General features: G+C 38.3%; 1 protein-coding gene across 1 annotated transcript; it reads left to right on the forward strand.

The window, feature by feature from the left end:
* The first annotated feature begins 878 nt into the window (after positions 1-878).
* Positions 879-8,580, forward strand: TOMM7 (translocase of outer mitochondrial membrane 7). The gene is made up of 3 exons (XM_017662723.3): positions 879-1,057; positions 4,295-4,343; positions 8,359-8,580. The coding sequence occupies exons 1-3, from the start codon at positions 955-957 to the stop codon at positions 8,372-8,374; spliced, it is 168 nt and encodes a 55-aa protein (XP_017518212.1). The 5' UTR covers positions 879-954; the 3' UTR covers positions 8,375-8,580.
* The last annotated feature ends 3,185 nt before the right edge of the window (positions 8,581-11,765 follow it).

An 11,765-nucleotide genomic window follows, 5' to 3' on the forward strand; every position in this document is an offset into this window, starting at 1 on the left:
CTTACCTGGCCCTGGTCGGCTAGCTCACTACACACTTGTGGGCAATGCATTGTTATTGACTCTCTATAATAAAGAACTCCTTAATTCTTTATAGGATTGCTCTGGGCTGCTGCACGCTGGGCTGCTGCACGGCTGCAGGGCTGCAAGGCTGCAGGAGAGCAGAGATTGGAGTGGTGGCAGCACCGAGGACAGAGACTGAGATGGCTGTCGGGGCAGAGAGGCCCAGAGGCAGAGACCGGCTTGCTGAACGCAGACTCACTCTGAGGTGGATGGGATTCTAGTGATTGATTTGCCACCATGGGAATAAAGTTGTGTATAAACACTTTTACCTGAAGAACGTTCCATTGTCATTTTTCGGTCTCATTGAATCCATAGTGAAACTTGTCGGGGTCTGAAACACATTGGCAAACAACTGTGAATCAAAGAAAACTTGGATAGAGGTCCTTTTGGGTGTCAGTTAGTAATCTTCCTTGCAGTTCAACTTTTGGCTTAAAGAAGCAAACTGCAGCTCATAGAAGTTAAGTAACTTGTCCAAGATAACACAGCAAGTCAAGAGTAAGAGTTGGGACTAAAACCCAGTCCTTTTGAATTTAATGGTTCTTATATGTCAGGTAAGCAACACTTGGAGATGCACTTTTAAAAAGTGGGGAAGGGAGAGGATGTTCCAGGCTGAAGGAACTCCAACTCACTACCCTGCAATCAGAGAACCTAAGCAATTACTAAAACAAGGAGAGCGAACGCAGTCCCGAACGAGAACCAACCATGCACGCGTTTTCCACAGGGCGCCGCGGAGGGGAAAGGCGGGTTAAGGACGATGAATTACGACCTCCGCTAGCGACGCTCACGACTCCTGCCGTAAAGGCCTTGTGGTGCGCTTGCGCATCTTCTTTATTTTTTCGGATTCCCGACGTGGTTGCTGCGGTGCCGCGTCTCTGTACAGTCCCGGTCGTCGTCATGGTTAAGCTGAGCAAAGAGGCCAAGCAGAGGCTGCAGCAGCTTTTCAAGGGAGGCCAGTTTGCCATCCGCTGGGGATTTATTCCTCTCGTGATTTATCTGGGTCAGTGGGAGAAGAACCCGGGAGGAGACGGGAGGAATGCCGGTGTAGAGGCTGCGACTCCATTTTTGGCTTTCAGTGGACGGAGAAGCGGGACTTCGCCACGTCCTTTGAAACGGGGATCCTGTCCTTAGATGTCTAGTCAAGGGGTGGGGGTTGGGGGGCTCGATCTAATCTCAGTTCGAGTTCTTGTTCAGTCTTTACTATATTAATGGCCTTTAACAAGTCACGTAATCCTTCTCTTTTCTATGTTTGCATCCTTGAAATGGAGGTGACCTGCTTTTCAGGATTGTTGGGAGAGTTAGACAATCTGATGTATTAAAAAATGGCTAATTCACTCTTTGGCACCAGGTGGATTTTCAGGGCGTTTGTCCTAGCCTTTTAGGTGGGCCTACCTTGAAAGGCCTATAGAGCTGGTGGATGTGCCACTGCCTTGCAGCATGATTATGACAGTAGTTGTTGGGTGCCTCTGCTTTCTCACCTGTACAGTGAAGGGTTTGGCTGATTTTTATCATAGACCCCATTTTACAGTTGAGTAAGAGAGTAATAGAAAAGTTTTGTTCCTTGAGGAAAGCCACACAACTATTAGTTAAGTGGGAGAGCTATGAACTGAAGCAGTGAAACATCAGGGCCCATACTCTTGACCACTGTGCTTTACTGTAAACATCTATTAAGTGCTCAGGCAGATACATTCACTTAGGATTGCTCATTGGGACTTAACCTTTTTTGTAGCGTTGGGTAGTTTTTAAAAAATCATATTGCCCTACTTAGGTAATGTGGTGGAAAGGAAAAAGTCCCCTCTCTGTCAGTTTGAGCATAAAGTTTGACATCTTCTAAAACTCAGTGTCACACTTTAAAATGCTGTGATTTTAACCAGGTGCTGCTTTCTATTTGTTTTAGGTGTCGTGCATTGTCTAAGATAAAGTACACTCACTCTTAGTCTTAACATAACCTTTGATAATGCTGGATGTTCTCTAGGCAGCTGTGGCTCCCACTTCATGAGTTGCAAGCCAGCTGATAACCTGGGGATACTTCAGTATACAGGATATGAAGAGATCTTTTCCTCTTTTATTTTAAATGCAGTTATTTAAAGAAGCATCACCTTCCCTGATTTTGATGACTTTGTATAGGTATTAATGATTAGAGCAAATAATTATGGTAGCTTGCTCTTATAGGCAGCTTACTCTTATAGGCAGTGTTATTCTTCATTGCCTCCCGAGTTCTCCCACGCCCCAACTTCCACTTAACTGGTAGAGGGCCCAGTTGGGCTAGTCAGACTCTGGGACTAGTTCTCCCTTTAGTTAAGGAAGGTATGTGGGCTTTGACCTTTCCTCTTCTTGGATTCATTTCCTTTTTCCACTGTTGTGTCTGGGGTCCTTGTTTAGCATGCTCTTGCTTTCTTTGTCCCTGTGGTTTCTTTGCTGCTCTCTTAAGTCCTCAACCTTTCCTTCTTCCCCATTTTGAGGAGAGAGTCTTCTTCCTCCTCATCTTCTGGCAGATCAGAAACCTGTAGTTGGTTGCTCCCAACTGTGTGTCAGAGTCTTTGGTCTGAAGAGTAGATATGTTTTCCTTTTCCACCTTAGAGTTTATTTTCCTTTTTTTGTGTCACTGGCTGTATTCTCTTTCCTAGGATTTTCATTGTGGTGATTTTCACCCAGCATCCAGCTAAGGTTGATATTGCTATTAACACTATCTTTTTAGTACTACTTCCTTTTAATCATTATCTTTTTCCTTACACTGTATATCAATTTAATTTTACATCAAACTTACTTCCCAGGTGTTTTTTTTTTACTTCTGTGCCTCAGCTATCATTAAAACCTGCAACTGAAGATTGAATTTCTTGGGTAATTTAGGTTCATACGCACCTTTTAGGCCTTCAGGGAATATAAGTGCTGTAAAATAGGGCAGACAGTAACATGATGATAAAGAATTTGGACAGCTACCAACAAAAAGATTTTAATGAGGCACCTGGTGGCAGACAATTCTTCATGGTGTTGAATTTCTCCAAATGTTGTGAGCAGAGGCTCTGACCACCCTTTGTTCCATATTACCTTTTTAAGGATGTTTGTAGAGTGAGTAGGCTTGGAAAATAGTACTTCCCTTCAGAATAAAGGGGAAATATGCTCACTACCCATTATTAAATCTGGTTCCTTAAACTCAGGGTTCGTCTCCTAAATGATTATACTCTTGACTGCAGTTATGGCGGGGGGTAATACCCTGTCCTTTGTTTCTGACTCTTTGTCTTGTGTCTTCTGTCTGTGAACTGGAAGGCTAGTTTGTCTTCTTGAAAATGGGTAAAGTTAAATACATCTCACAGTTCTTGATACCAGTTCTAATTTTAATCAATTATTTTTGCAAATTGGGAAATACAGTTGACCCTTGAACAATGCAGGGGTTAGGGGTGCTGGCTTACACACAGTTGAAAATCCATGTATAACTTCTGGCTTCCCAGAAACTTGACTACTGATAGCCTTACTGATAAACAGTGGATTAACACGTTTTGTATGCGATATGTATTATATACTGTAGTCTTAGAATAAAGTAAGCTAGAGAAAAGGAAATGTTTTTTTCAAATTGTTGCAAATCTCCCAAAAGTTTTCTAGTATTATTTATTGAAAAAAAAATCTGTATAAGTGGATATGCACAGTTCATACCCTAGTTCAAAGGTCAACTATATGTCATCTAGTTAATTAATAAATATATTTTAAATGGTAAAGGGTTTATTTGATCATACGTGTAATAAGAGTATTGAATTAGGTTGGTAAACAATAAATGGGTTTTTTTTCCCTCTTTTTTTCTATCACCAATCTTTGCTTTATAAAAAGGTTCATAGGGGATAAAATAAGATACCTCAATTGTTTTTTTTTAAGTTTAGTTTAAAAAAAGACAACTTCTTACCCTGCAGATTTTCATCCAGTGTGATTTGGTAGTGATATCTTTTTTCTGGTTAACAACTAATAATGAAAGATGGTGCATGCTAAGGGCTACTGTGCTACTCTGTGTGTAATGCGAAGAAAGTAGTTTGTCCTCCTTATTGGTTAGTCCTGGACAGAGTCTCACACTTTAGTGAAGATTCGAGACTCCTCTGTAGCACAGGTAAATCTTGATAATGCCGATGAATCTGGATATTCTAGCTGCCATAGGTAAATTTAAAAAGGAAATGTTTGGATTGTAAATTTTTTGTCTGCTAGATTTTAATTACTATTTACTCTCTTTCTCCTCCCTCCTCTTCTCCCACAGGATTTAAGAGGGGTGCAGATCCTGGAATGCCTGAACCAACTGTTTTGAGGTACTGCTCTTACAAATAAACATTTAGGGCAAATGTTAATGTATTAGTACTGAGTCATTAGGAAGCAAGAGAGTTGTACTGGTAGGCGTTGTAATGAAGGTTATAAGTCAGTGTAGTTTTGGGCTATTGGAAAACTGCAGCAGTTTGCAGACCAGTCTAGCTTATGTTATTAGGTAACTACTTTCTCTCCTCTTCCTAATTTTATTTACTGTGTCATGTTATAACCATAATGAAGCATATGTAAAAAAAAAAAAAAAGAGTGATTTATTATTTTACCACTTCTAAAGGTGAACTGTTCTTAAATTTGTCACACTGTACTCCTATTCAGATAAATATAATCTTTTATATTATTCTAACATGAGTAAGCTTTTATTTTCTTCACTTAAAACTAGAGTTGATACCTCATATATTTTCCAGTTGTTGATTACTTAGGTTTTTCAGTATTTTATATGACAATATAGTACACATTGTTATGCACAGAAATTTTGTAGGTTGTGGTTTATTTTTTATGATAAATTCTCATGGGATTTAGTAAGTTGAAGTGTTTGAACATTTATGGCTTTGAAAATGCATGATCAGATTCCTTTCTCAGAAACAACCTTGCCAGTGTTAGAAACGCACTTGTGAAAATTGCAAACACATGGATACAGAGTATACATATTCATATACTCACGTATATATATATATATATATATATATATGCTTGTGATCACAAACATATATATAAAGGCAGAGGCTGGAATGAACAGGTTGCTCTGTAGAAGGACTGATACTCATGGTACTGTAATGACCAGAACACCTGCCCAGCTACTGTGGAAGTTCATTTGGACCCTCTGTCTTAGGGATATTTCTCGTGGCTTGCCCTAACACACTTGTCACTGGTTGTGCTAGGTCTTCAGTTTCTTTGAATTCCTACTCTAAGCCACTTTTTTCTAGAATGGTCAGGAAATAATAATCGTAATATTACTAACAGTCACCTACAGTGTGAGACATTGTTTTAGGTGCTTTATATACAATATCTCTAATTGTCACTTCAGTCCCTCAAAGCAGGTCACAGTCGGCAGGTGATAGAGTATGTCTGGCTCCAGAGCCTACACTCTTTCCACTGGGTCATGTGGCCTCCCTGAGATAATCGTACCTTAGTTTACTTAGCACATTGCTGTCTGATAACAGCTTCCTCCACTCCCTCTGCCTTGGCACTGTCCTTTCTCAGAGGAAGGGATTTTCCTTAAAGGCCGCAACTACATGTGCCTTCACCTGCCCACCTCTGCAGTTATTCTCTTTTCCCTGATGAAGTTCTTCAATAAACAGTCTTCATTCATGGCTTCCTTCAGTTCCCTCTCTCCCTTGAACCTTTTATAGTATGGCTTCTTAAAAGTGTTTTCAGAGATCCCCACTGAATTCCATTTTTCTTAGTCTTACCTATTTAACTGTCAAGTTCCTTTTCTGTAAACTGAGTGCATGAGGTAATGTATCTATTATTTATTAGCTGACTGACCTTAGATGAGTTATTTCCTTAGGGAAACATTACCTTAGGAAACATTATCAAGAATGGGACTAACTGGTCAAGCTGTGTGAACATTTTCCAAGCATTGGCAATTATCACCATTGCCTTTCTCCAAGAGGCTATTAACCTTTCTAAGATAAAGTTTCCTTTTTTATAAGTTGGCATAATATTACTGCATAGGGTGGCTATGAGGATTGAATATGAATATTGTATGTAAAGTCTCAACAGTACTTGACAAGTAATATGTGAATAATAAGCTATTAAAATAATTTTTAATGTTTTCTGTGTCATCTCCTTTACCTCATTTCTTCTGTGAAAACTGTGCTCTTGCTACAAGATACTACATGCTAATCCTAGAATAAACTATATTTTCATGCCTTTATTCATATTCTTGTGCTTCTTTAGTCTGGAATGCTCCTTCCCCTCGTTTCCGCTTGATGAAAACCAGCTCCTGGAAAAGCCCAATCTCAAATGTCATGTCTTCCCTAAGTCCTTTACTCCTCCTCCTAGCTGAAGTCCCTCCATGTTTCGTGATCCCATAGTGTTCTTTTGTGTCTGTCATTTTCTACCTTGTATTATCTCTCTTGCTTATTTGCACTGTATTTTGTTCTGTAAGCACCTAAAATAGCTGCCAGCAAGAGTTGAATTGCCTTGGTTAAATGACCTAACCTCTTGGTGGTTCTTTGGACAGGTATCTATGTAGCATTGCTCCTTGTGGTATGGGTTTTAGACTGGCCTGCATGCTGGGAAAAAGCATTTTTTTGTGTGCCCCAGGTGATCTAGGATCCAGAGGTGGAGACAGAATGTGTCCTGTTGTACTCCATTTTGGCTTCAATTATCCCACCAGGAGTTGACCCTTCAAAGTTGCGACTAGATGAAGCAGCCGCCTCCCTGCTTTTTCATTTCTTCACTGTATTGTGTTCTCAGTGCTCTTCTTCCTGGTACTGACTCATTCTTTTCTATCATTAGGGGTTTCTTCTGGTTTCCTTTAGGAGTACTTGTGATTTAGGAGAGGGTAGACTGAACACTCAAAAAGGGCTGTCCATTTAAAGAATTTTGTGTCCCATGCTGCTTGTGCTGGGGAGACTGACTGGAGAGGTCTTCCTAGGCTGCCTAATCTGCGCACTGAAAGGAACAGAATTATTAGAATTGTAACTGCTAGGGTTTTTATTAGTGTTAATGTTTTATCGATGTAACATTTTTTGTTTATACATAAATCATTATATTTATTGTTAATGTAAACTTTATTGTTTATATATTTATTTATATGATACTTACATAAATAATACAGTTCATCATTTACTGGTCTGTTTCCCATGCCAAGTTAGTGGGTTTCTTGGAGTTAGGATCACATTTGTCTTAGTGTCCTCCTCTTTGACCTGGGAGGATGCATTGTCAGCAAATGTGGTGATATGATGCGTTATTTGAAATGCAATACTTTAATGAATAAGAGGCATTAGTTTAGCAAAACATTGTTTAGGCAAACTATAATTACTAAGCTTAATTAATTGTTCCCAGTGTCTGTGTAAGGCCATGCAAGATTTTCTTTTCTCTTTATTTTGGGTATTTTGGATATTCATTAGCAATGATGAGGAAACCTTAATAGGTGAATACTTTATTTTCATATCTTAACTGTATGCAGAAATAGTTGGGGTTTAATGAGGGATTTTAGTAAACTTTAAAAAATTGGATATAGATGCATGTTGGTTTTTTTCTCCAGGCAAAAGGAAAATTCTTTTTAAAAATGAGCTTTACAGAATGCTCAAATTGTCATTTTGTAATGCAGCTTTATATAAGTTGGCATATTATTGGAAATCAGTTTTAATCAGCAGACCTTAGAAATAAAACACCGCTTGTCTTCTTCCTGGATCCTGTTGCTTAGTCAGCAAATGGTTCAGGAGTTTGGGCTAGTTGGTGGCTGGAATATTTGGGGTAAGAATTAGTTGAAGCAGAAATGAAGTCTAATTGCACCTATGATGTATGTGGACTAATGGTTAAGAACTCTCGGGTCACGTCCTACCCTGCTGCTTACTATATGTAACCACCTCAAAGCCTCAGTGTCCACATATTTAAAATCAGGATCATAATTGGGAGTTGTGAACTTCCTGCATAGCATCTGACACAGAGAAACCATTCAATAAATGTTACTAATTTCACTGATACTGTGTCTAATATGGACATAGCTTTATTTTCTGAGTTTATCAGTCCTTCATGTTAATGAAAATCATTAATTGTTTACCTTTTGATTGACCTCAACTTGACATTGTCTTTTTGGTTTATAATAGTTAACCACACTCAAAAGCAACAAAACTATTTCTTTAAATATAGTTCTCTATGTTTGATTTTTTTTGCTCATTGAGCAGATTTTTTTTTTGCTCTTCTAGTGTCTCTGAATTGATAGAAGAATAAACACAAACATAAATATATAAAATTTTCTAGTTCTTAAACTGTGTTTAGTAAGTTTTTGCTGGGGGTTTAATTTATTTCTCCTCTTTACAAATATTTTAGCTTACTTTGGGGATAAAGGACTATTTGTTCATCGGGATTTGGAAGCAGGCAATGGACAGGAACAACATGGAAGGTGTGCATCTGGATGGGAAGAGATGGAATGTTGTTCAGACATCACCTGTTGAATGACACAGGGCTCTTCGTCGATGCATCTGTGGCAGAGTGGAACCTCTCCTGACTTATTTATGATAGGCTATATCAAAATAAATGTTTTAAACAGTTTTATGTCTTGAGTCCTTTTTGAATGGAACATAATAGGACTATTAGGTAAAAATTTAGTCTTTTGGTATTTTTTTCAAAACAGTGAATCTGCATATGTGCCTAGATGCTACCTTAAAAAAAATACAAGAATGTTGACTGCATTATTATTTACAAGAGCCAAGATATGAAAGCAATGCAAATGCCCATTGATAGATGAATGAATATGGAAGATGTGGTATATCTACACAATGAAATATTAATGAGCCATAAGAAAGAAGGAAATCTTGTAATTTGTGACAATTTGGGTGGACCTAGAGGCTATCATGCTATGCAAAAAAGTCAGAGAAAGGCAAATATATGATTTCACTTATATGTGGAATCTAAGGAAACAAAACCAACGAGGTAGATCCATAAATGCTGACAACAGACTGTTGGTTGTCATAGGGAAGGGGGTAAGGGGATGGGAGAAACAGGCTAATGGGATGAGGAGATATAAACTTCAAATTATAAAATGAATTAGTCATAGGAATGGAAGTACACCTCAAAATACAATTGATAATACTGTAATATCTTAGTATGGTAAAGGGGTAGCTATATTTACCAGGGTGCATTTAGTAATGTATATATTTGTCAAATCACTGTTGTACATCTGAGACCAATATAATATTTTATATCAACTATATTACAATTAAGAAAAAAATAATTTCCAAGTTCATTCCTGGCCATTCACTTAATGAATGGATTCCAGTTTCCCTTTGTATTGAATTAATAACTCCCTCTGGGATGTTTTGTGGCACTAAAAGTAGAGCTCTGACAGATGGCCTTGCACTGCATTGGAGTGAAGTTCTGATTGAAAGAAATAGGGGTTCTGTGGCTCTGTTGTTAGAAGATGGAGATGGCATTAGGGAGTTCTGTATCATTTATTTGTGAGTTAAATGTGTCTAAGATTTCCCTCAGTGGTGGTCAGAAATGGGCTGGCTGGCATGGAGAACTACACGGAGTAGTAGCACATTCTATTTTTTGATAGAAGAAAAGGCAGTTAATGGGAACTAGTGTTCAATTCTAGATCCTGGTTTCCTGAGCCCTTTACCTGTAGTTGAAGTCTTTATTATTTAACTTTTTCCATAATTCTAACACAATAGCTTTGGTTACCTAGTTTTGGCATTATAATTAATGTAAGAAAGTCAGCATGAAACAAGATATGGCATAGTTTGGGAGAAGCCCCCATTGGGTGGAATGTTTGAAACCTCCAGTGTTTAAGTAGAGAATGATCATGAATCAGGTGACTGATAAGTGATCAGGTGAGTGGAGCTATTATTAGCAGAAAAGTTCTAATTTTAAAACTAGAAATAAGCTATTTAAGTCTTAACTTTTAACTTTGCTCAAGTTTTGTTAACCTTGCCATAGAAACATAGGAGACTTGAGGCTTATTGTGTAAGGGGACTTCAAAGTGGAATTCTTGAGAGCTAACTAGGAAAACCATTTTCAGTAAGCACTTCATGTAATTGCTTATCTCCATGAATCTAGGCACATGTGATTTTGCTAAAAAACAGCTATTACTAAATTTCATAGAATTGCTTAAGATTGTGGTCTTTCCTCTTTCTACCATCCCATCCTTTCTGCTAAATTTTAGTGTCTGTTATTTTTTCTTAGAATTTTGGCATGCATTTTCTTCCTCTTACTCAGGATTTCTAGAAATTGAAAGTAAAGCAATGAGCTGCCCATTCTGAAAAGAAATACTAACATGACTGGTAAACATAACTAGTCTTGTGTTCTTTTAGAGGTTAATTTGTAGCTGTTTATAAAAACAGTAGATTTTTAACTAAGGAATCCAGAATTATATAGGAAGGGACCAGTTCCCTGATCTCCCATCTGGGGAAGCCAATGAACAGAGAGCTCTCCTCCCAGATAGTCACATGCTTGGCTTGCTCTCATTCTAAAATCTCCCTCTAAATCTTACCTTAAAAGAGGGCTTCTCTCATTTTTATGTAAAATAGCAAGTCCTATACCTGTCTTGTATCCTTATCATTCTGTCCCTTACCCTCAATTTTTCAAAGAACTTTTACCGACTTGATTTTATATATTTATGTAAATAAATAACCTTGACTCTCACCTCTAGAATCTAAGTTCCATAAATGCAGGATGGTTTGTATGTTGTTTCTTTTTTGTCTGTAAGAAGCAAATATGCTAAAAGTTATAAATAACAGTCTTACGAGTTTTACTTAGAACTGGGATGATGAAAAAGAAGGGTATTGCAGCACTTTCTTTCTTGCCTGTTGCTTCAAGGACAGTTCAGGAGGGGAAGGAACCGAAATGGCAAGGAGAGAGACAGGGAAAAAGACATTTATTTCTAAAGAAAACAGATGTACCACTAATAAGAGGTGAGCTATGAAATGTCAACAGCTCCCTGGGTGTTCCTGAATGTCTATCGAGGATGAGGCACATGACAAGAAAGAACCTAGAGAGCAAAATTGGAGGCCCCAGAAGGAGTTTACCTAGAAAGCATAACAGAAGGCCCCAAGAAAGGAGCCCCTGTTTCTGCCCCATAGAATTCATATTGCAGTAGACCAGTGACCGCTGCCGGTTTTCCCTTTTCCCCTTTTCTGAATTGCATTGTTAATGTGGTTATCTTGTTCCTACTCCACCTTTGTATATTGGGTAAGTTGAGGGCAGTTAACTCATCTTTATGTTCTTAGATTGCTGTACCATGGGAGCCATCTGGACCACATGGGAGGTGCACATTTCCTAGAATTCCTGAACTTTGTTTTGGATGCAGTGTCTAGGTGAGACTTGAAAATTGTATCCCTGAGAAAGGATTCATTGTGTTGTATGTGTGAGAATTAGTATGTATGAATATTTGGTCAGCAAAGAAGTAGACATGTCAGAGAATGCTAGTTGCCTATCAAAAATACATTTTCTGCTTCTCAAATTGTCACGTTTATCTACTAATATTGCAGCTGGCTTAAAAGGGTCTTGGATTATTTTGTAGTTGTGTCACCCTATTACTAATATTTGATAATTGAAGTGCAAGCAGAAGTGTTGAGAAGTCTCCCTAAAATGGAAGTATGTTTCTTGGACAGACATGAAATGACAGGGTCATAGCTATTTTGCACAATGAGGAAAAAGCTCATACCCTATGAGTGCAAAGCAGTGTACTGTTAGTGGAGTTTAGTCTAGGGCTCTGAAGGCTAATGAGAAGCCCCTGT

This window comes from Manis javanica, chromosome 6 (assembly GCF_040802235.1).
Source record: "Manis javanica isolate MJ-LG chromosome 6, MJ_LKY, whole genome shotgun sequence".
In the NCBI taxonomy this organism is placed as follows: domain Eukaryota; kingdom Metazoa; phylum Chordata; class Mammalia; order Pholidota; family Manidae; genus Manis; species Manis javanica.

Coding starts and splice junctions, on each gene's coding strand:
- TOMM7 (XM_017662723.3), top strand. CDS start 955: ATGGTTAAGCTGAGCAAAGAGGCCAAGCAGAGGCTGCAGCAGCTTTTC. Junction 1,058..4,294: donor TCCTCTCGTGATTTATCTGG/GTCAGTGGGAGA, acceptor CTTCTCCCACAG/GATTTAAGAGGGGTGCAGAT.